The following is a 25,911-nucleotide window of genomic DNA, read 5'->3' as shown; positions in this document are numbered from 1 at the left end:
TCCAGCGTGGAGACAGGAGCATGTCGGCAATACAAGTGAGGACTGATGAGTGCTAGATCACATTGGCGGAGGGGGGGGGGGGGGGGTTGGGTGACAGTAGACAGTAGAAGCCTCACATCGTGCAACATGCACTATTCACAGCACAGGGTATGGAGCCCTCACTGAGCAAACACTACATAGGAGAAATATAGATCTCGGACGGGAGCAGGGCTGCAAACCAAGCCTCACGCGGTGTGTGGAAAGCTGGGCTGCTGGAAGAGACGGGGGCTGGAGAACAGACGGCGCCCCTCGGTGGCAGGAATGTGGAGTTAATGCTGTGCGTGACCACACAAAGAGATTTGTGTCCGATGGCTGCCACCGCTACCATGACTGAAAAATGCAAGGAGACAGGATGCAAGTGAACTCCTGTGTGTGTGATTGCCTAGGAACTGCTGTGGGGGGTGAAGGTCTGCCTGGATGCCGGGGGACTGGGGTTCCACAGCAGGGCTCCCTCTCGGCCTGGCCTGGTGCCGTGCTCCCAGCGAGGGGCCACATGCACATAAAAAAGACATTTACTCAATTTAATGGGCACCGCTGCATCCGATGAAAAGGACAGGTGTTAAATCAGCAATTTCCACTTAAAGCGCACTGACAACATGCACCGGACAGACCACCCGCATGAAGCAAGTAAAGGGTCTCTGGAGGCTGGGAATCAACAGGATAGCTCGATGTCCGTTATTTATCTATTTATTGTAAAAAATAATCATTAAAGAGCTGGGGGGTGGTGGTGGTGAATGTGACAGTGGATGAGGGCCTAATCTAAAGCGGCCTTTGCTGCCTGTGTGGCATCTGTGCATGTCCCCCCGAAATCCCCCCTTTGAGGAGATGTTCAGTGTAGCCTCTCCACGGTTCTGTATAACAATCTGCTTCCTGGGGGTTCCCTGAATGTAATTACAAGCTGGCAATCAGTCAATGGTTCGGAAGAAAATTTAAAGCATGGGGGGCACAAAAAAAAAAAAATTACACGAAGTGTACAGGTCCCTGGGTGTCTGCATGGGGGGGGGAGGTTCTGTTCATCTGAATGCCAGCTCTTCTCCCAAGTGCTCTGATACCCCACTAAGCCTCAGAAATGTGCCAGGGATCAGGTGATGAACACAGAGCTGAAAGTCACTCCCTATCCAGCTGGCCAAGGAGCACCAGCTACAGGAGAGACCATCAGCCTGCAGATAAAGCGTTTCGCTGCATCAGAGCGGAACCCGGACAGCGCGTTCGGCCTGTGGGGGGCACATCCTGAGCTCTGTTAAGAGGGCAGGATCACCAGAGAGACAAGGGCCTCATTATCAGACGGGCCCCAGAAGCCCAAGCAGGCCTCTGCTGAGTCCAGGGGGGGCGGAACCCTCCACCAATTAAAGCTGTGAAAGCAGCAGTCAGTGTGCTTTCTGAACCCACGGTTGCTGCCACAGTCATACGGGCTGTCTGGTCAGGAGCACGAATCATCCCGGATGGGGATGGGGGTCAATCTGCAGCTCATGGATCCCATCAACCGTGAGCTCTTTGTCCCCAAGGCCAGTGTTGGATGAAGAACAGGAATTCCGATAAAGTTTCACTGCCGCCAGGCGAATGGAGATGTTGGCGTCGGGCGAATAATCTCGTCTGCATCCGCGGCTGGAGGACAGCTACTGCCACTGTTGCATGGAAACGGCCCGTCTTTCCAGCACCTTCCATTGAGAGCTCTGTGGTGGCGTGTAAGTGGCACAGCGTCATGCGTGTGGGCACAGAACAAAACCATGGTAAAAATAAAGGCCCATAAGGACAATGATAAATTTAGCAATTTTCTTGAATGTGTTCAAGATGCTGGTCTTCACATGGCTGTAATCATGAATTGAGCCATCATCAAAACACCCATCCAAAACTGGGATTATCAGCCATTTTAGCAACTGGGCCAGAAACTTGAGGATCATTTGGGTAAATGACTTTATGGGCATTTATGGCAAAACAGATTTAAAGGTAAGGGTTTCCGGGAGACAGAGAAAAAAACAACTTTATTAAAGGCAGGGCTGTGTGGGAACTGAACAGATGCGAAACCGTGAGCGCTTTATGAATTATGTAACGTCCAGCGTCACAAATGTTGGAAACTGCAAGAGGAAGGGCAGAGGGGGAGGGAGGGGGGCTACTGGTTTAAAGAGGCAGTTGCTGAACTGAAGAAGGGAGGGAGAGAACTGCGCCGGTGAAGAAGGGAGGGAGAGGGCCGCGGCGGTGAAGAAGGCAGGGAGAGGGTCGCGCCGGTGAAGAAGGGAGGGAGAGGGTCGCGCCGGTGAAGAAGGGAGGGAGAGAGCCGCGCCGGTGAAGAAGGGAGGGAGAGGGCCGCGGCGGTGAAGAAGGCAGGGAGAGGGCCGCGCCGGTGAAGAAGGCAGGGAGAGGGCCGCGCCGGTGAAGAAGGCAGGGAGAGGGCCGCGCCGGTGAAGAAGGGAGGGAGAGGGCCGCGCCGGTGAAGAAGGGAGGGAGAGGGCCGCGCCGGTGAAGAAGGGAGGGAGAGGGCCGCGCCGGTGAAGAAGGGAGGGAGAGGGCCGCGCCGGTGAAGAAGGGAGGGAGAGGGCCGCGCCGGTGAAGAAGGGAGGGAGAGGGCCGCGCCGGTGAAGAAGGGAGGGAGAGGGCCGCGCCGGTGAAGAAGGGAGGGAGAGGGCCGCGCCGGTGAAGAAGGAAGGGAGAGGGCCGCGCCGGTGAAGAAGAAAGGGAGAGGGCCGCGCCGGTGAAGAAGGGAGGGACGGAGAAGGCAGTGCAAGCGAAGGAGAACTGAGACAAAGAGTGCAAACATTTCAGATATACTCTTACATTAAAAAGACACCTGCATTATGGAGAATGCCTGGCTGGCTGCAATGTGGTCGCTCTCATGTGCCCACTATTGAGACCCACAGAGAGAATGATGGTCACATCCTGCTGAAACATGCTGACTGGGGCTGCTTGGAGGACCTGGAAACCACCCCCCATCCCCCCGGCCTCAGAAGCTGGCCCACAACCAGCCCTTGATTTCTGGGGCATAGTTAGCAGCAGCTTTTTTGCAAAGTAACTCAGACTTTCAAACACATTTATACAGCTTTCAGGTTAAGTACTCAGCTCAAAGGTACAACAGTGGATCCCCTCCCTGTTATCCACTGCCCGCTGGGATGCTCCTGCTATATCCTGCAAAAAACTCCAGCAAATCAAGGAGACTGCCTGGGAACATGCAGCTTGAGTTGAAAGATTGCTGCGCCAATCTGGCCCCGATCTCATGGTACATGGGGAGAGGTGGTGGGCAGTGCCCACTGCAGACATGCGGAGAGGGGCGATCCCCGCTGCACACTGGCATGGCTTCTGCTCTGTGCATTCCTTCAGTACATATCTTCAGCACTGCCTGAAAACATCCCTGAACTAACTCCTAGGTGTAAGCATGGGTGTCAATCGAGCAGAAGAAAGGAAAGTTGTGTTGCTTATTTCGTTCAGAAAGTTGTGCAGTTTGTTTGGCTTAGGAAGGTGTGTGCTGCAGTTTAGTGGGGTCGAGGGTCTCTGGGAGCCAGGAGCCCCTGATAAGCTTGTTGTGGACACAGTTTGTGGCGTGTGTCGCTGGTGATATATGGTATGCCGAACCTTCTCCACAGTCAAGAATTGCACACAAAAAAATAAATGGGCATCTGGCAATGATGTTAAATCATGCAGCTTGAGAGCAAAGTGAAGCCTGGGACACAGACAGGCTCACGGCAGAGCCAGTACACGGCAGGGCGGGCTCACGGCAGGGCGGGCTCACGGCAGAGCCAGTACACAGCAGGGCGGGCTCACGGCAGGGCGGGCTCACGGCAGAGCCAGTACACCGCAGGGCGGGCTCACGGCAGGGCGGGCTCACGGCAGAGCCAGTACACGGCAGGGCGGGCTCACGGCAGAGCCAGTACACGGCAGGGCGGGCTCACGGCAGAGCCAGTACACGGCAGGGCGGGCTCACGGCAGGGCGGGCTCACGGCAGAGCCAGTACATTGCAGGGCGGGCTCACGGCAGGGCGGGCTCACGGCAGAGCCAGTACACGGCAGGGCGGGCTCACGGCAGAGCCAGTACACGGCAGGGCGGGCTCACGGCAGAGCCAGTACACAGCAGGGCGGGCTCATGGGATAGCCTGCAAACTGAATTATCTGGGGAATTCAACACCCTTTTTAGAGAACACAGAGAAAGGGTGGCCTGTGCCCCAGGCTGCATGCCACACAATCCCCACCAAGCCCCTGATTCTGTTGCTGCTCCTCTGACTGACCCGGTATGTTCAGGGCACTACTACTCCAGAAACAGGTCTAAACCAGTTTTACTTTTCAATCACTGCATGCAGCTGAACATGAATTTTAATGTTCTACATTAACCACTGTCATTTCCTTTGCTTAAGGATGAAATCTCCTGTCTTTATTATGCTGATCAATTCCAGGACATAGAGATTTCCTCTGAGCTCAGGACCTGCTGAATACTGTCACAGAAGCCGGCGCATAACCAGGATGTAGGAAGCAAACACTAAGGCTCTGCCTGTATTCCCTTTGAATCCACAGGATGCATCGTTTCACATCAGACTAATGGTGACACATCTCTCTCGGCACAGGGCCTAGCATTTAAAAATGGGCCTAAATAGATCCAGTCAGGCTTTTTAAAATGCCAGGGCCTTCATCCAGGCTGCGATCTGTCCCTGATAAATTATCCAAGATACATCTTTCCACACCATTTAAAAGAAATGCATCAGAAACAGCTAAACAGCCCAGGCTTTAATGCCATTCAGCCATCAATAGCCAAAGAAAACGTCCTTTAAAACAGCTGAGAATGATCAAACACACATGGTAATTCTCTGGTCGCAAGGACTCTTGGAAAGACTCAAACATGAAATGTCAGAGGTGCTGAGATGTTTTCCCAAACCCATCCGGCCGTGGATAGGATCGAAAACAAAACCACACAGCAGGGGCCTGCACGAGTCTTCACTGCATGCTAACGGCTGCCCTGAGGTGCAGCCTGCGCGCCTGCTTTTCATATCGCATTGTGCATGCCAAAACAGGAGACCCGTCGCTGGCCAGCATGTCGAAGGGTGACACGGGTAAACCTGGCAGCTGGACACGGTTCAGGCTCTGATTCAGTCTCGTTGGTCGATAGCAAACAGCTCGGTCTGCTACGCGGAGTGGACGCCCCAGCGTGTAAAAAGCGCTGGTGGCCGGACACAGCTGAGCTGAAAGCCTGAAGGGGTGCGAGGGCAGAAAACAAAGGGGAGGAAAGTGAATGCATGAGAGAGAGAGAGTGAGAGAGCGAGAAGCAGCGGCGGCCGTCAATCCGAAAAGCGACAGTGTGAAAATCGCCTCGGTCACGGTGCGGGCTCCAGCTGCGTCTGAAGCTGAGCAGGAAACCCCACAGAGGACTCCGTTACAGGGCGCAGCCAATCAAACATCCCGAGGCCCCGGGCCAGCGCCAACGCAGAACCCGAGCCACACGGGGTCAGTTATGATGGTCCAGCAGACTGGACCGGCCTCTCGCTGCTCCCACCATGACAGCAATAACAAGGCACGTGGGTGCAGTGTGATGTCACATCACAGTGTGTGTGACCCTGATTCAGAAAAAGAAAAAATCTGATTCTATTTGCAGTCCACTGCAGTCGCCGGGGACTTTGTTCTGGTTCTGCTTCCTGCTCAGCGGCCAAAAAGCAGGAGCAGTTTTGACGGGCTCTTTGGAAAGTTCCTGTTTATACAGCTGCCGGGACATTCAAGCGGTAAGCCAGGGGTCCAGGGCAACATTCTACAACCAGGACCCCCTGCAGGATACAGCCGGCGAGCCTGAGGCCCCTGACACCATTAAAATAAATTTAGCCTTGAAAAGATGGAACACACACATATACACAAACACAAACAAAGACACACACACACACAAACACACTCATAATTTCACACCCAGGGCAGTGTGATACCGGTGACAAACGGGGCCTGTTTGGTGACAATGTAGGAAACAGACATGCTGTTTCTGTGTTAGTCTTGTATGGGCCTTTAATCAAAGCCCAAGCCCAGCTCATATCCAAGACCTTAAGACCGAACCTGACCCATCCCGAATAGTACTCGCAAATCTAGAACCCGAACCCATCCGTCATACGTGTATATGGAAACTGCAAGTTTGGGTGGTATGGAAAGCGCAAATGAGCAACGGCTCTAGCAGGTGTATAGAGCAATTTGCGCATAAAAAAAATTAATCGCACATAATTAGCCCAACCTGAGCCAAGCCCGAAGATGTACATAGAATGACTGGTGGCCAGCCCGAGAACTGATACATTAATCTGTGTCTTTAATCAGGGTGAACGGCTCAGATGACATGAGGGTGAGAGGGATCCGTGTTCCAGTCCTCCGGGTCCTCAGGTGAAGCTTCTGGCAGAAAAATGTGTTTCTGTGCTGGTATCAGTGTAATAGCATGAGAATGTCACGAGAGCACAAAAGGGAGGGACAGCAGAGCATTGGCAAAAAGCCACACAGACACAGAGGGGGCCACGGACAGGTTTTTTAACCTCCTGGGGGGGGTTACACTGCACACAGAAGACTGCAATACATGACGCACTAGCTATGGAAAGAGATGGTTGGGGAGGGACCATGAGCTCAACAGCAAACTTCCTTCCTCTTTCAAGGAGATGTGAGCTCTGGTGAGGTGGGGGGGGGGGGGATGAATCCCGAGTTTCAGCATAAAGGGGGTGATTTATAGATGGACGAGGAGAGCGTTGGGAGAAATGTAGATGCCCACATGAATCACGGCAGGTGGAATATTGACACGCTGTGTAAATCTGATGTAAAAATGATAAATGCCCACAAGCTTTTAATGAAATTGAGCAGTAAAATAAATAGTTATTTCAACCCCCCACCCCCTGCCCAATTCTGAATATTTTCCTGAATGTGGTCTCCTGTCATAGCTAAAGTGAGAGGGCAAGTTGGCCCATTCTCGGGGGGAGGGCATCTCCTCCCCTCAACAGGTGAGTGTCCTCAGAGGTTCATCTCACACACCCAGCTGTATGCAAGCACCTTGATCAGGCTATGAGAGCAGCCAAAGCAGAGGTGAAGGACAGCAGGGGGCAGGGGGCCACTGGCACCGCTCCCCAGCCCAGAGACCTATTGGAGCGCAGTGCAGAGTCACACTGCTAAGTAACCATTGGCTGTGGCATCTGCACTTGATTGGCCCAAATTTGTCCCATGATTCCCCTTGATCAACATGCTTTTCCATGGGCTGTCATGTAGCCACTTGTTGTGGATGCTATATAGTTCGAATGGCTCAGAAGTGACCCCAAAATCTGCAAAATGGGTTGGGAATACCTTACCTGAGGGCTATAAAACCCATGAAGGCGTGATTATGCCAGTTTTCATGAGACAATGACCAATACCTGCCATTAACAATTATGAATGAGGAGTCAGTACCTGACATGAGAGGTTGCCCAGGCATGTTCATGGGTGCCATCCCTAGGTTGTTCATGGCGGTGGCCCAGGCGTTGGGGTCAGACATCGGCATGCCCATCTGGCTGGACTCCATGGTCATGCTGCGAATTCCCTCTGTAGAGAAATGACGAAGAGGTCACAGGTTAAAGGTCACACCATCTGTCATCGCCGTTAAGCACTTCTAACATTCCACACAGTGCACATACTGAAATTTCACCACCTCGGTGGACGGCGTCAGACTTAAGTAGCCAGCTTCCAGAATCGACTCCCAGAAGATGCCATGGTTTTATTTCGCAGGATAAACATGGACTGACAGGTGAAAAGTCCATAAAGATTTGAAGATTTGAGACGTACCAGCCCGGTAGGGAAACTGGGCAGTTTTTCATATATCCCATTACACAGAAACATGTATATACAGGGGTCAGAGCACTGGGTCAGTCAACATTCAGTGCCCCTAGGGCAGCGAAGGTTAAGGGCCTTTCCCAAGGACCCAAACCCTCGATCTTCAAAATAAGATTCTTAACCCACTGTGTTACACAGAACCCTAGAACATCAATCTACTTAAAAAGGCTAAAAGCCTTTTTATAACAAGGTGGCAATGTGGAATACTGCATTTTTATCAATAATCTGAAGACTAATCAATTACGGTTTGGGGCTTTATTAATGATCAGACTAACTTTGTGATTAACCATTATTCACTGTAATTAAACCAGGGTTACAGCGTATTTCTTGGGCCCAAATCACAGATGTGTGTGAAGGGTCACTACAACATTTCCTCATGATCTATTGTGGTCCTTATCCTAATTTATAACCCTATGACCTTGGGTCTAGCCAAGATTTTGACTATGTGGGGTGCCTTGCTCTGAGGAAGCAGCCCGAGAACACTTTGTGTACCAGTCTGCAAGGTCATTTGCATCTGTAAACATCTGCATGGCAGGACATCGTGTCTGCTCTTTTTACATTTTTCTTTTACTGTACCTCGTTATTTTTCTTGTGAGCCTTGTTAGAATGGTTGACATTATCTATACCATGTGTATAGCACCATGCATCAGTGCACGCCACAGTCCTAGACCCAAACAGTTATTTAGTAATCTCTTCTCATTCTGCTTAACTCTGTTTATTCATGAGTGTAGGATGGAAAAATGATCAGAGGCATAAACACTGAACACTGAATGGACAGAGAATGAAATATCCAGCTAACAGCAGATCCAGAGCATCTACACTGAACAAAAAGACTGAGACCAAAATGTCCAGCTAACTGGTGATCCAGGGCATCAACACTGAACAAAAAGGACTGAGACCAAAATGTCCAGCTAACTGCAGTCCCAGGGCATCAACACTGAACAAAGGGAGTGAGATTAAAATGTCCAGCTAACTGCAGTTCCAGGGTATCAACACTGAACAAAAGGACTGAGACCAAAATGTCCAGCTAACTGCAGGTTATTGAACAAAGTTATGGAACAAAAGTTCCCCCAGGCTGCTCTGGTGAGCTCTAAAGCTAACATAAATAAAGCCATTTCAGACATAACGACCACCAGGGCCTTATTCCAGACATCCCTATAACAAACTCTAAGCACTGAAGCCTACATCGCCCACATGCTACTTCAAAGATCAGTCAGCTGCTAAAACTCTCTTGTTCAGAGCCTGGAAGAGTTAGAAGTCTCTAAAGGACCCACGTAAAAAATACAACAGCTATCTGACATACTTCACCATTCCATCTGAGGGACAAGTGGCCAGCCAGCAGGTGGAGTGACTGTCCCAGACTTCAGATCAAAAGGTTGTCAGTTCAAGACCCATTCCCCAGGCAACCCTGCTGTTTATTGAAGAGTCTTAAGTTAAAGTGGACCAGCAAAAATATACCAGAGCACCATTAGCGAGGTGATAAACGGGTCCTTTGGAGTCACAGAGAGAACATGGCAAAGCCTGTGTGGGATTCAGGGACAGTGATCCAAAGAGGCCAGCCAAACAGGCCTGAAGACTGCTTACAGACTGCACCTCACACCATGACGCTATTAGTGCCCACAGTGTGAGCATACTGCATTATGATTGGCTGCCTTTAAGACAGGCCATTATTAAACCAATAATTGGAAAAATGGATGGAAATGACAAGCGATAAAGACTCCGATTAAGCTTAGAGCTTTACAAGGTTTCCAGGAATGAGACAATAGATATTCATGCTGCAATGGCAATTATTCCCTTCCATCCTGGAAGAGTGAGGGTAGTAGTGGCTGGAGGAGGGTTTCTCTGTCAAGAGCACCAACGTGTACTTCATGCCGGATTGCAAGATTATCAAGGCCTGAACCGCTCGCTGAGGGCAGCCCCAACCTCTCCTTCGAGGCACTGAAAAGCATATTACAATAAGTGAGACAGAATGGGGAAAATGTACACGGACAGGCTAAACAGCTCACGATGCTCAGTGAGGACCAACTAAGTGTCATTTCAAACATTACCCACACCTCTGTGGACCGTTATTACACACCAGAGTGTTCCTGCCTGGGGAATGAGATACAAGAAACTGGGGGCTCATTTTCCAGCTTTTACTAGCCACTTTTACAGGAAGGACAGGCACCATAATATCAAGGACAAACTTCAGCACATGTACAGAGGACTGTGGAAGACCTCACAGTGATATGTCACAGTGCTCCCTGGACCAACATGAGCTAGCTTGTTAAACATGTCATCTGTGGTACCAACCACCAAAGGCGTACTTTTAAAAAAAAAAAAAAAAAAATATATATATATATATATATATAAAATTATTTTTTTAAACCAGATTTGTACTTTACTTGAGTGTTTTAAGTTGCTGTGACTTCTGCTTTCACTTCACTACATTTCTGAGCTAAATAGCAACTTTTAACTCCTATACATTCTGCACGATCTTTACTCAATTAAAAAATATATACTATTGCATCTACATGATTCTGGGTAAGATATGAATCACGATTTTTTGCAAACTAGTCCTAGAGGCTTGATCCTTTCACAACCAAATTTGGTATGAATCATTTACAGAGCATTTTAACCAAAAGTTATTCAAACTATTGTACTTGTAAGGCAAACGATATGGCCGCTGTTGTGCAATGAAATTCAATGGCAAAGCCACCAATCAGGAAGTGAAGTCATATTTCAGCAACACTTTGATGCATCAAAATCAAACTTTGAACATAACCTCAGAAAGTCCAAAAGGTTGTGTCTCATTTAATTACTAAGGGGCACTGCAAAAATGTATTTTAGCTAATAACTATTGATATGTTTGCCTTACAAGAAAGTGATTATTGTGCCAGGTAATGCCATGCAAGGGCCTAAGGTCAACACAGGTTAATTTGTCATGTCAACCTAATTGATGTGGCCACCACATTGGATTTTAATTTAAAAGTAAAAAAAAATTAACTGTCCTCAAATCTTCACCAAATTTAGCACAGATGATCTTCAGACCAAGCCTCATAATAGTTATCAAATGGATTTCAGATTTTCGAACCTGTTCACTGTCATCAATGTGAATTTGGTGATGAGGCGGCCAAACAGGAAAGGCGTATCTTAAGAATGGTTTGATGTTTTGACATCACACTTGGTATAAGGACACACGATCACTTCCCGGGGATGTGCAAAATTCATTTTACCACTGATGGGAGCTGAAATAAGCAAAAACACATTTTTCCTAATATCTTTTGATGTGTTGGCCTTATACAAGTGCTTGTTATATCTGGTGACATCTCAAGAGATCATGTCAATCAAATTTATGTTGACTGCTTTGGATTTAAAAAAAAAAAAAGTTTTCGGTTTTCACAAGTCTTGTCAACCAAATTTTGTACAGATGACCTTCAGACAAAGTCTTATGAAATTTATCAGACGGATATTTAATTTTCATAACCATTTGTCCGTTGCAGCCAATCAAAATCAGCAGTGAAACGGGCAAACAGCTAGTGAGCTCATATTTTGGCCAATCTTTGGTCAACGGACATGAAAGTTGCTGTGACTGCATACAGCCGTACCCTTGACAAAATGACATGGAGCTTCCATGGCAACTATGCTCTGATAGTTTGCTTGGCCCCCCCCATTGCTGCTTGCAGCTATATTTGTTTCTTATTATTAATTTGCATTACATACTGTCATTAGGAAGAACAAACAATACGTAAGAATGCAAGATGTATCGGTTAGCATACCAATATTGCCGTTCGATATTTTAAACAATACTACTGAAAAAATGGTGATGACTGCATTGACTGATCAGCCAATTTCTGTAGAAGAGGACAAGGGTTTTCATCAGCTCATCCACTACTTATAAGAAGTTTCAAAGTAATGGCATGTAAAATGTTTATAATCCATATTAAAATCTGACCTGCAGATTGATATTTTGTTTTCTAAGGAATGAAAAAAATAATTCTGTTAATTTGTACTGGAAGGGTCTGTTTTGAATGAATTTAAAAGAATTGGCTGCTTTTTGTAAGATCAATAAATTTGAATGTATAGTACTTTTTACTTAAGTACTATTAAAACCAAGTATTTTTAACTTTTACTTAAGTAGCATCTTACTCAATGACTTTTATTTTAGTAACATTTTGGTTTCGTATCTGTACACTTACTTAAGTATGAAAATTGAGTACTTTTTCCACCACTGCCATCCACACATCGGTCATCTTCTGGAATCCCTGATTATACATACAAGGGAGACTACAGAGAATTCAGCTCCAGTGACAGCCTGAAATCTTAATTCGAAGTCCTCGTCACCACAGGACACCCCCTCTGTGGATCCAAATGTCGCTGGATCTGCAGTGTCAGGGTATGCTCCCCATCGACTACTCATCAGGAAACAGGCTAAGTCGCTGCACAGCTCTGGCCTGACTCCGGTAATTAGGGGTTAATGCTGCTACCTCTCCTTATTCTGCCTCTCTGTGTTGAGTAATTACGGTCTTGTTTTCATGTTGCCGCCACGCGACCCTGTTGTTGCTCCACCACGCTGACTATCCAGATGAAACGCCTCCCAGCTCATTAACCGATCCCCGCCCATCTGTGGGGCCACGTTTTAGGGGACTTTAAGCAGTGGCCACAGATATCAATCCTGTTTTTCTGTCAACGATGACAGCTGATGGGGAATCCTGCCTGCTTCAATGGCCAGTATTAGTACCTCAAACACCCCCATCACTAACAGCAACCACATTAGTACCCACTGCAGGCGGTGTGTGTGGAATTTCCGGGAAGACAAAGCAACACGGTTGAAGGTCAGATAAGCGTACAGGTCAACCCACGGTGACTTCAAGCAGGGATTTCTGCTGCACGATGCCCTCTGCAAACGACCTTGAAGGACCCGGTCTCACACGGCTTCCCACGCTTGCCTTTGCACTTGATCAAAGGAGCTGGCTGGAAGGAGCGTTCGCCTGAATGGCAAACTGCCGCAGGAACAAGGAGGCAGAGAGAGAATAAATCAGCATCGCCATGCCATGCCAGAGTGGGCTTCATATGGATGTCAGGGCTCAGGGGAGCGAGCGGGTGCTCTGACGGCCGACCAGACGAGTCCGAACCCTTAACCAGGTGGCGCTGTGTCAGTTAAAGATGGGAACGTCTGAAGAGGCTGCCAGCAGAAACCTTAGAAGTAGCCGTGTTGTGGTATTATCAAGCAACACCAGTGACACCCGCTGCTTCAGTAAGCGCCGCATAATCAGGTGACATGCTAAGCATCTCTGTCATGTGATGAGGAAGCTGCCAGGGAGAGCCCACATTCTGCCCTATAAATACACCTCCCCTTCTGTCAGCGGGAGACGAGACGGCCCGCGGCGGCGGCCCTCCCCCGCACGGCCCCAGCGATGATGGGTCAGATGACACCGGCCGGAAGCAGCCTGCGGACAGCCTTCAGGGCTCCCTCACTCCCGCCTCAAGCTGACACCAGACGACGGCCATTTCTGGCCGCTTTCACCCGCGACGCCGGATGGGAGAATAAAGCCGCGGTGATGGAGCGTAGCTGCGGGCGGTTCAGAATGCTGAGGAGCGCTCAAGGAAATTTATCCTGCGAGGTACAAGGTCTTAATGGCTGATAGCCCAATTATGGGATGTCATGGAGGCAGCGTGCACACGCACGTCTGAGATTTAAAAGCCACAATGAAAGCAGCCAACAGAAACTGAGGGGAGAGGAGGAAGGGGGTGAAAATAAAGCATTAGTGTATTCTTCTCTGCATACACTTCAGGGAGACTGCCAATGCCTTTTGTTTGCTTTTCTTAATTTAGACATGAAGTAATGAGGTTACCAAATGTAATCTGGACGTCTAATGCTGGAGCGTTTGACAACCCCAAAGGCATATTCTATCTGCACAGCCCGGAACTCCCCCAGTGTGACTATGAGCCATGGATGGGTGACCGTTTATGAATGAAGTCACAGGGTCTCCATTCCCTGCACGACATGGTGAAATGTAAGCCAGGCTAACAGACTTCAAACCAAGGACTCCAACACCCCCGTGGGGAAAAGTCAGCATACATAAATGGGGGTGGGATGGGGGAGAAGATCATGGGGAAAGTATTGGACTGGCTAAGATTACCTGGGGAGGCAAGGAGAAAATCCCCAAAAAATTCAATACACCACACAAGCACGCAGACGCAGCAGACACTCATGCAGATGCTCATGCAGACGCTCACCCAGATGTGCATGTAGACATATGCGCACACTCAGACGCTAACGCAGACATGCACGCAAATGCAGCGCAGACCTCATATAGGCGCACGGGTTAACCGCCTCATTTCACTTAGCTCCTCTGGTTCCTCATTTTCAAGATCTCCAGGTTTATTTGGCAAACCGCAGGGAGAGGAGCCTCGGGATGCGGCAGATAACAGATCAGCTCATTTAGGATTACGGGTAATGAAAGCAGCATGTCGGAGATCCTCTCTGCAGAGGCCCACGAGCAGGTCCTCCTGCCTGGGAATCCCACAGCTCGGCATCCCCTGCTGGACGGCCCTCTGGAGTTTTTCCCTGACACAAGAACCCATGATCTATCTATCCATCATGGAGGACAGGTGTGGTGAACCTGAGGCTCACTCCACCCTGGAATCATTCCCCCCACCCAGTTAAAGGGCCCTTCCTCCAGTTATGAGGAACAAAGGGATTTGCCCCAAGCACATGGCCTAAGGGACATGCCTTCACATCTTAACTCCCCACTTTGTGGAAAACATCTCTATCTCTACTCCCCAACGTGAAGACACAAAGCCACATGGCCCTCACCATCAGCGACACGGGACCACCAAGTGCACAGGGCGGAGAAGAGAGCGCTCCATCTCTAAACGCACCACAAATGCACCGCTCATGGCACGCCAGCCTCGTGTATTTAGAGAGGAGGTCAACAGTGTTTTCCTTGATATAACACTGCAGCTTAAATTAGATAAGCGGTTTGTCTGAAATTAGCAGTAACCTTTTGAAGTCGCCTGTAATTAGATTCCCTTCTAATGCGGCACCGAAATCCAGACTCAATGGCTTGTCAGGAGAAGGAAGAATCGTTTACACAGCAGAGCTGGGCTGAGAATTACAATCATTAAAAAGAGCTCATTGTACAGAGTGTCCATCATTCAAACCTGAAAGCGAGAGCGCCACCACCTCCGACAGCATTGAGAGTTTGTGGCTTTATCTTCTCCTGAGCAGATTCTCGCCTCCCCGGATACACACTGCAGCGAAACATGACTGTAGGCTCGTTCCTGTATTGATTCCTTAGAATACCAGGATTTTCAAAAGACAGCCAGGGATGTCTTGGGACTTGACGACCAAAAAGAGATGACATATTAAGGGAAAAGTCTTTTCTTAAAAGACATCTGATTCTTTTTCTTTTTCAAGCAATATTTTTTTTCTGATAAAACCTAAGTACATGACCTACTCTTTACACCTAGTTGTCAGAAAAAGAAAAAAACATTCTGGATTTCCAGCTGTCATTCTGTAGGTGCTGTGGCGATATCAGGAGTGGCTCCCTGACAGGCAGGCAGATAAGAGACCTCCAGAGCGTGAATTTGACGCTGTCTCCTGTAGATTCTTCAGACAGGAGACACCCCTGAATCTGCTTGCGTGTAAGTTGAGGTGAAACAGGTTGTGGTCATTACAGGCTACTTCCAAGTACCCAGGTAGATCGATACACCCCAAACATCATCAATAATGATGTGGATAACCGGTGGAGCTAGAACCAGAAGAAACAACGTGATTATCTGGTGATTAACCAATCCTTCACAGTCTTCCACCAGACTATCATTTTGGCTTACGGCCCCAGGACTTGTTTGTCAATATTTAAGACTGCTGCCTATGACCTAATAAAGGGCTGTAGAAACAGAGGATCCCCTGCAGATGCCAGTAACCGGAAAGTCATCCAAAGTGGACAAAGTGAAGCAAACATGGCCAGAGCAACTGATTGCTAAAGGCAGATGTTGGGCTGCTGGTATGGTAATGCTTGAGAAAGAAATGCCTTTGGGTGGTACGGATGTCAAACAGGCAGCAATATGGCTTCACACCTACTGGGTTGAGGGTTCAATTTCTGTCCCTCTGTGTTTTTTTTTTTTTTTGGGGGGGGGGGGGGTGGGGTTCCTTGGGGTGCCCCACTTCTCTCTAAAGGACACGCTCCTTATGTGGACTGGTGTGTCTAAATTGCAGTTTATTTTAGAGATGCAGTGTATGTGTGGGTTTGTATTTACCACATTGTGTGGACCAAAAGTGGAAGTGTATACATTGCACAGATCTCTTAAAAGCACCCTAAAAACAGCCTGACAGTATTCACTCCCTTACTGAGTTTACAAGGAAGATAAATCATCTCATCATAGCTATAAATACAGACCAGGACCAGCAGGTTTTCAAAGACGCTTCAGTGCCTTCGAGCAGCACACCTAAATTACTTATAGCAAAATACACAGATCTGCTAGACTACAGATACACACTCGGATAAGTGCACCTGCCAAGCAGCTAAATGGAAACCATGATGCTGATAAAATTTTGTGTGTTAACTATGCGTTTAACTGCTATCAGCAGGAAGCTGGAAGCCCACGTTGTCAAGGAGACAACGGGCACAGGTTTAAAGATCTCAGTCCAAACTGCAGTCAGGACACGCAGAAACAAACGACTAATACCTCGAACAGACGGCACCTCACAGAGACTGTGGGGGCTGCTATCCAGCCGTGGCTTGTTTACAAATCCCAGTCCAAGGCTAATAATTAGTTTTCTGTTCCAGTTCAGCTGCATGGAATGTCACATTTCCCTCGCTGTCACGCGATCGCTTCCGAATACGGGGTTTGGCAGTTCCATGGCCTGACCCGCAGCATACGTGGCGCTCCCAGCCAAACAGAGTACCCTTTTTCTATGCTGGGAAATGCAGCCGCTCCCCCTGTCATCTTACAAATGGCGAGTTCAACATAAAAAAGTCAAAAGAAGCTTATTTTAAATCTGCTTGGCGCTGTTTCCCATCCAAACACCTGTGAGGGAGAAGCACTCTGTTGTGTATTGCCTGGCTGGCTGGCACGCTACATGGTGATGCCAACGCGTCACTTTCACAGACCTGGCAATTTGCAGTGTGTCACACTGAGAGGAGGCATGGACAAGTGATATGTGCTCTGGTAATTAGCAGCGAGGGGGATGAGACCCACAAGGAGAGTAAACGGGGTGGAAAAAACGCCTCAATCGCGTTTGCAGTATCAAAGCAAATGAAGTGAGAGAAGCAGACCCCAGAGACTGAGCCCCACCTCCCCCCACTTGTCACAAAAATATATATGTTTTTTTGGCTACTTTCATGTCAACTAATTTACTGAGATCAGAAAGAGAAGGCATAGATTTCATCAGTGAGATTTTTAAAGTATGACGAGTCAGATCCAATAAGACAGTTGATGCATTTATACAATTCAATATAGTGAGGTCATGTTGAGTAAGAACTGCTCGTATGTAATGCAGTTTAACATAAAGGTGGTTGTCCTCCTCCTCCAACCACAGGTGTGGGGGATGGGGATGGGGATGGTGCCGCATCATAAAGGCATGTTTGTGCAGATAAACACGCAAAGTCCCTCATTCCACTTTCTGTTCCCACCACACATGCACCTCCACCACTGACCTGTGCGTCAACTCTACCACCATAGTACTTCAAAGCCAATACCAGGATGCCTTCCTGTCTCCCGTTCACCCACCCTCCAAGGAATCGGCTTTCCCTGGGCAGTGGGAGAGCTCTTTACTGCGATTAAGATGAGCTCACCACCCAGCTGGCCGCCCTGAAATGCTAATTTGGTTCTGCTCTGGTGATAAAGACCTGTCTTCAAAGACAGCACCCCGCTGACTGATAGACTTTCGTACCTTTAAATCCTTTTCAAAAGCACTCGTATGTTTCACTCGTTCACTCGCCTTCTATACTGATAATGGATGAGTGTCACACTTATGGATAGCGATGGGAGAAAAACAAGCTATGAAACCTGTAGCAGCAGAGATTTACTGTCTGCTGTCACTCACTGTCCATTTAACCCAACGGGAGCCAATGACATGGTAGGGATTCACCACACGCTGTCACTAGCTGCTTATTTAACCCAACGAGAGCCAATGAAATGGTAGGGATTCACCACACATTATCACTTACTGCCCATTTAACCCAGCAAGGGCCAATGAAATTGTAAGGATTCCCTGTCTGCGGTCACTCACTGCCCATTTAATTCAATGAAACTGCAGAAATTCACCATACGCTGTCACTCACCAGCCGTTCAACCGGACGAGAGCCAATGAAATGGTAGGGATTTACCGTCTGCAGTCATTCAATGCCCATTTAGCCCAATGCAAGCCAATGAAATAGTGGCAATTCACCTGATACTGACACTGACTGGCCTTTTAACCCAACGAGAGCCAAAGATATGGTAAGGATTTACTGTCTGCTATCACTCATTACCCATTTAACCCAACAAAGCCAATGAAATAGTAGCAATTCACCTCACGCTGTCACTCGCCCCAAATGAAATGGTAGGGATTTACCATCCACTGTCATTCACTGCCCATTTCACCCAAAAAGAACCATGAATAAAAGATTTTTTGAGACGAAATGCCTAAAGTCAGTATCTGCACTGCTGATTCAGAGGGAGAACAAGCATTTCCTGATAAGCCCTTACACATCTGCTGCTGTTGTTTTCTTATGGATTTTCTTTGGCCCTCATCCCATCCCCAGTCGTATGCTCCTTGCTTGCCGCTATCCAGCACTCACTGCCGCAGGAACATCTCTCTCAGCCTAGTGGCACAGCAGCTCAGTCACATGTTCCATCTTTGGAGGTTCTCCATAAAGGTGGACGTCACTTCATCTCCCAACTCCCATTCAACACTGGTGTGAGGTGACATAGTTCTGGAACTGGGTCACAGTGAAACTGCCATGTCTGGGGCTTGGAATGAGCCATCCGAGGCGTGCAGGCCAAGCCCGGTTCCTTCCTGCAGAGACAGTCAAATGGGAGGCAGGCAGGCAGGCTGCCTGCCACGTCCAGATGGACCCAATTGGACCAGAACCTCACAAGCTCCTGTTGGCCCCACAAACCTCTCTGGTGTTGCTTTAATTTAATCATTTGCAGCAATCTGTGGCAAACAGTGCGTTTCATCTTGTTGCTACAAATCCTACAGATGGAAGGTAATTGTTTCATTATTATCTGGAATACCTTTTCAGCCGTACAAGGATTTTTTCAATTATAATGAAAAAGAAAGCCCATGTCAATCAGAGTCAATTAAAAGGCGACAAACCAAATGTGCAGATAAAAATGTCTGATGTATGTTTGTGGAGTTTAAAAGGAACTACTTGAGAAAGTATGCCCTTGCACTGTTTGTACACTGCTAGCAGTATTTCTCTTAAGACAATAAATCAAAAAAAGCATTTTTAAAGATATACTGCTGAAAAAAAAGATTAAAATACTGCTTCAAAAACAGCCTTAGAAGAAACTAAATAAAAGCATATCTACTGTAAGAACAACAGCTACCTGCTGGCCTTGATGTATCGCTTCAACAAGGCAACAAAGAAAGAGGGGAAAACAATAACCGCGGCCATTTTTTACCCCAGAAGAGTCGGAATCCATGGAGGGTTGGAAGCATCATGCCTTAAAGCCGTCATTCCATTACTCACATCCTCTGAGAACAGCGATGTTTAGCAAGGAGATCCAAGCCTGAAAGCTCTCAAGATCCACAGTGCAATTCAAGGACCTCGAGGCTCCAAGCTTCACAGAGGCATGCCACACTGGAAACATCTCAGGCTCCATTGAGAGATCCCAGGTTCTACAGAGACACCCAAGGCCCGAAGGTAAAATAATGATCCTGAATCCACCTTCCCAGGATATGTGTGGTGTCAAGCTAAGAAAAGATGTTTCAGCACAATCAATTCATCAGTTGTTCCTTGAACTCTGAGAAGGGCTCTTTCACACTGTGGAAATCTGTCATTATAACGTGCAAAAATTCCAGACAGGACCCCAGCTCATGTTCTGTGAGAAAGAAAAAAACAAACAAAGAAGAAAAAAAACCCAACAATTCTCATGTGAGTCTTGACTGTGACACCTAAAAAATATGGCTCTTCCACATTACATTCATACTCTTTTGATTATGTACTTGTCAGTCTACAGCTGGGAAAAACAAAGACTGAAGTGTCTGCACTCTTTGTTCTGGAGATACAACTGGCACTATCAGTGAGTGAAGTGTCTAATTAACTGTAGCCTGCCTTCAAATCAGGGACAGGACCAGCACAGCTCTGAAAGTACAGTCACTGCAAATCCTGCACCAAAGCTGGCATAGAAAAGCACCACACTCATAAGGTTAGGTAACACTCTCAGGAAAATTCTGCAGTGTTCGTCTGGCCTTGGTTTCCTTCAGGTTTTGATATTTGGTAGCATGTTACAATAATAGATCTGTTTAATACTAAATGATTTCCCCCCTCCATCCCTGCACTGAGCTTGTCAGTACTTCAAAATTGTTCTCAAATTGCTTGCCATTAAAAAGATTAAATGTCGGGATGTGAGAAATTTTACGCAAGGCTGTTAGAAACACAGCATAGAAAAGTCAGCCTGTCTAGGTCTACAGAGACACTTGCTGAAGTACTGATGGGCAACATTTCCTTAAACATGCATTAAGTCCATGGCACGATTCTACCCATCACGTACATCAACTGCCTCTTCATATTCCATTCCCTTTCCCGTTACGTGTCTGCATGTGAGAGCATGTGAATATGTCCTTGATATACATTTCTATGGTGAACACTGAGTAATGGTGAGTAACAACGCAGTTCTGCTGCCCGTCCCTCCTCCAAAGACAACCCAAAGCAGCGTCCTGTAATGTTCTGGTCCGCTGTCACGTGGACACAGACTGAGAGTAGCTTGCTGACAGGCAAAGCAGACGTGCACTTTTGTCTGCTATTGCATCATTTTCAATCGCAGCAGTCTCAGTGGGCATCGGGCTAAGTCCACTAGCCTCAACTATGCAAATATAACTGAACCAGTTGAGTGAAAATATCTACCCATAAGTCAGGTGGAGAGGCATCTAGCCATGATTTTTCATGCAAATGACCCAAGAGCAGAGAGTGCTGAGGGCAAGGCACAAAACCAATTGGCAGAAAGGAAACTGGACCGAGGATGGACTGTACTGAGATCGAAATGCTCCAGCTTTGACATACTGTAACAACACCCAAGTGCAGACTGGATCTGTTTCCCGAGGTCCAGCCTCTAGCATCATCTCAGCTGACAGTCCTATCCCCAGTTGTTAGAAGGTGGGGAGAATGTTTTCTCTGTTCCACCAGCTCAGTAACCTTCAGATGTTCTCAAACATCACAACTATGGCAGTGTTTAACAGGATAGTAGAATTTTTTCTTTGGGGGGGGGGAGTTCTGAGGAAGTCCCCACACAAATCACCCTGGCCATTTAAAGACAGGAATGCTCTGTACTCTTCCAATTAGCAGCTGGATCCTAAGGCCATTATTTCTTATTTATCAGGGAGATGAAACAGCCACAGCTGCTCTGTCAGTCTGTTTGACCCTCAGAGCTCCTGCAGTATTAAAAATAAATTAACAGGGGAAGGGGGGTAGGGAGGGAGTCCTGTGCAGGCCTGCATTCCCTTCTCGGGTGATGGGGGTTCCAGAGCTGGGATCACACCTCACAGCCATCCATTCCAGCTCAACTATGGTGGAAGCAGCTTCACAGAAGCCAAACCAAGCCCATGAGAAATGTCACAGAATCATTTCATTAGACCAGCACTGGCTGAGCTAATAGGCCATCACTTACACACCATTAAGGCACACATGCCCAAATGACGGGCACTCCACAGGCATGCTCCTTGCAATCCATGTCCGAGTGCTTCCCTGGGAATATCTTTGTTCTCTCTGGACCATGTTCCTTACATTCCTTGACCGGGTTTTTCATTGGAGATAATGCTGTTGTCTCTGGATCATGTTCCTTGCAGTCGGTGAGATATATCCAATTGTGCTCTCTGTTGTTTGTGCTTTTTGGGCAGTGAGTAACAATGCTTATTCTCTGCCCTTCTCTCCAAAATCTTCCTGCTAATCTTGATATGAAGTCCTCCCCATAAAGGACTGAGTCTACACCAGGGCAAACTGAGGCTCTAATAAACAGAAATGTAGGATTCCAGCACAACCCCAGTGAAGTTCTATTCACAACCCGACCAATTTCTGACTTCCTACATTTCCTCTGGGCTGGGTTGGAAACATTTGTTTTCTGTTTCTGTTCCTCTGCGACCCGGAATCCTCATGTCATATGGTTCCGCTTACCATTGCAAACCATGCTGTCCGAACTTCCCAGCAACCAGAAAGACCAAGCTGACGGCAGGCGGAAGGTCGGGATGCAAACGCTTCTGTGTTTGTAGACAAATGTAGAGTGCTGAGCAAAGCTGAAGAGAGCGGAGCCAGCAGAGTAGAGGGCTAAGAAGCACTTCTCACTAATAACTCTGGGACTGTGGCTGGAGGCCTCGGAGCATGACGGCCATACCCAACCCTGTGCGGACACGCAGACTCATAAGGGGACATCTTATTAGTGCGTCAGGTACACCGCGCTCACACGATGCACCTCGCCCTAATTTATGCTGCAATTTTAATTTAAATTAATTAGCATGCATTCTACTGAAGTCTCTTAATTAAAATGTTTAAACAAATAAAGCCTGTTTTTGCTTAAAGGAAATTGCTTTTTCAAATCCTTTAACAGTAGACAGCCCCAGAAGGCCAAAGAGAATACAGCTTTGCCAACTAATATTAATTATCTTGTAAGAGAAGTTTCCTAAGAATTCCCCAAGAAAGAAGTCGGCCGAGGTATGACTCCATCATTCTGCTTTAGATCACGCTCACTGTTTGGCTGTAAAGGGGTTCACTTATTTCCCAGGAAGCCAACCCTCACACATTCCAAAATATTTCATATTAAAATTTCCAGAGAAAAAGAAGAACTATCCGCTGGCCTAAGAAAACAGATTTCAATGGGAGACGGGGTCCTTGTGCCAGTGGCACCTGCACAGAACAGGCTGCTTTAAGTGCAGAAAGGCTTGTCCTGATTGTTCAAAGAAGACGAGAAAAACCACGCTGTCTTAAAGATCAGCCCACAGGTCAGGGAGGGTGGGGGGGAGATGGTGACACACTTAACATGAGAGACAGAGACGGACAGAGAAAAGACGACATTTGGCCCATCCCACTCTCTATCTGCCACTCTATATTCCATAATGGTTCAGTTCCCCATTTGTTCCTCTGTTTTATAACAGCTAATATCACCATTATCCTATCACACTTGGTTGTCTGATGACTACTCACCATGCCGATAGATTTCAATTAGAGAGAGAGAGAAAGAAGGACGGGCTGCCCATGTTATGGAGGGTGAGATGGTGGGTTATTTAAACGGATCGTCACCAGTGATGAAGTGAGGGACCACAATCTCTGGTGATGACCGTTATTACCATGTTAACCCCCCTCCACCAATCTGAGTTACATTTCATATAATGGCTAAAACTGGGTCCCCCTCCAGTATCATGCAAACCCAATACAGTTCAGGGCTTGAGTTTCGCTCCACACTCGAGACAAAAGTTTTCAAATGCTTCAATGACCCGCCCAAGAAAATCAGTTAAGAAATGGCACTAATCTACAGTAATTTTCTGCTTGCCTGCACAGATCTGTACCAGGACCCAAAGGCTGATGCAGCTGAGAGCCAAGGCTGGATAATGCACTTTCATTGTGATCACTGACATTAGAGGTGCTGACCTTGAAGTGACCTTTCTCCCCCAAATATCGTGAGATCCCCATTTGCATGTCATCATCCGTCTGTCTCATGAAGACAAACTGGCTCAAAATGGTTTGATGCCAAGGTGTGGTGGTATTTGGGTGAAAGAACAGTATTGCCAGAGAAAACGAAAAGTGGCACATGAGGCTGCAGAACGCAGGTTCACTTGTCTTCAAAATGTCCATAATTTCGGAAAACTTCCCCAATCAACCAAAGTGGATATACTGAGGTAACACATGTAGAAGAACAAAAACAGGACTGTCATCTGTGTTCGTGTATCAGGAGGGCGCAGTGCTTCGTGTGACACAGGGTGTACAGCACGTGTATCAGGAGGGCGCAGTGCTTCGTGTGACACAGGGTGTACAGCACGTGTATCAGGAGGGCGCAGTGCTTCGTGTGACACAGGGTGTACAGCACGTGTATCAGGAGGGCGCAGTGCTTCGTGTGACACAGGGTACAGAGTGGGACGACTGACAACATCAAAAGTGATGACCATAAAGAGCAAAAGCCAAGTTGGAATGAGGCATCTGCGATCTTGGTTGAGCATACAGAAGCAAAGACACAGGCAGGGACAATGACATTTCGGAAAATAGCACGACATGCGCCACATTCATTCCGTCCATGTCTGTTTCTGAGGTCCAGCCAACCTCTGCTGTACAGGAAGAGTGGAACGGCTTCTCAGATCTCTGATGTCATGGCAATTTGTTTCCAGGAAAAGTGGAGAGACCTTTAAAGAATCCTCATCTCTCTTTTAGGAAAAAAAATATTAGGGAAGGAGAGACAGCGATTGGGCAGAGAGACGCAGATGAGCGAGGCAGGGGAACGAAAGGACAGAAGGAGCCAGGGGGAGATTCACACTTTACGCGAATGCCCCCCTTCTCTTGACGTCATGGGAGATGCGGGTTTCTGACGCTGCTGGTGAAATCCGTAAAAAGAAGAGAAATACATGTGAAAAATAAAATCAGGGGAGACAAGTGACAGTTACGAGAGGATCTTCTTTTCTGCTCTGGAGCAGATCGATTTCCCTTTTGTGCTCGCATTAATTAACACGCAATGCCCTGTCAAGGGACACTGTCTGTGTCATGAAAGGCAACAATCCCAGTTTCCCACTGGGCGAGCTGTCATGCGCGTGTGTGGTGTCGGGGTACAGCAGCACGGCAAAGCGCCCTCGTAATGCTGGGTTTCTGAGACCCGCAGTGGTGTGCAAAAACAAGAGCTCCTGTTCTAGTAGAAAGGCGCCCGGGGCCTTGCTGTGGGGAGAGTCCTGACACAATGCAGAAGGGCATAGTGCCTCATTACAATGGGTACGATGCATAGCTAAGCCTGTGGTGCCCCAGGCTCACCCCATTGGCAGAATCCCTGGAGAAAGGGGGCGGACCACTCTTCCCACTGGCTACACAGCCCCTGCGTTCTAAATGGATAAAGTCCAGGGGCCTTCCTATTAGGAGAACCCCATGCTTTTACCTCACTGGGACATTCTGAGGAGGTGGCCTGTTCTGAGAGGTAGGTGGTTTGGCTGCCCATGTGGCTCTGAGCTGGTCAAGCGCTAATAGCTTGTGGTTATTTAAATGTCACCTACAATTAGAGGCGGCCGTCAGGGGTCTGTGTGTTGGGGGAAAGGTCACAGGGCGAGCGGACGTGCCATCATGCAATAATCCAGCATGGAGTAACTCTCACATGGTTTACTAAAGCTAACATTAACACAGCTGCTCTCAGGAGATGCACTGCTCAGAAGTAGTTTGCCTACCCACACAAACATATACACACGTGTACACACAATTTGCATGCACATGCACGCGTACACACACACAAACACACACACAAATTTGCACTGATATCTTTGTGTGGACTGTCCATTCAATTCTATGGGCATACCCCAATCCCAATAATGACAACCTTAACCCCTACCCACCCTAACCTTGACCATAAATGATTGGACAAAATACAAGACTTCTGATATTTTTAGCTTTTTTAACGCAGTCACAGATTTAAAAAAAAAAACTAAGTTTCCCTTTGTTGGCAGCAGAAAAATGTCCCCAAAAGGTCAAAATAACAGGTTTTTAATAGTGGGCACATTTGCTTCCCAAAATGAAATATATACCTGCCCACAAATACACACGTGCACACACGCACACACACACACGCACACGCACACACACACACACACACACGCACACACACACTACATCAGTATATTCCTGGAGTGCAATTCGCTCCTCTGTCTTGCCGCACCAGCAAAATCAGCCCGGAGCTGGACACTAACAACACAGGAGCAGAAAAACAGTAGGAATGG

General features: G+C 47.7%; 1 protein-coding gene across 4 annotated transcripts in view; it reads right to left on the bottom strand.

The window, feature by feature from the left end:
* enox2 (ecto-NOX disulfide-thiol exchanger 2) overlaps window positions 1-25,911 on the bottom strand; it is a 162,276-nt gene that overhangs the window by 30,968 nt on the left and 105,397 nt on the right. For all 4 annotated transcript variants that reach the window (XM_072717311.1, XM_023794877.2, XM_023794878.2 and 1 more), the window contains one exon: window positions 7,407-7,538. In XM_072717311.1, coding sequence (XP_072573412.1) covers window positions 7,407-7,538 — 132 coding nt within the window. The remainder of the gene's footprint in view (window positions 1-7,406; window positions 7,539-25,911) is intronic.

This window comes from Paramormyrops kingsleyae, chromosome 10 (assembly GCF_048594095.1).
Source record: "Paramormyrops kingsleyae isolate MSU_618 chromosome 10, PKINGS_0.4, whole genome shotgun sequence".
In the NCBI taxonomy this organism is placed as follows: Eukaryota; Metazoa; Chordata; class Actinopteri; order Osteoglossiformes; family Mormyridae; genus Paramormyrops; species Paramormyrops kingsleyae.
Note: the sequence above shows the minus strand (reverse complement) of the source record. Positions and strands in the feature narration are given on the sequence as shown.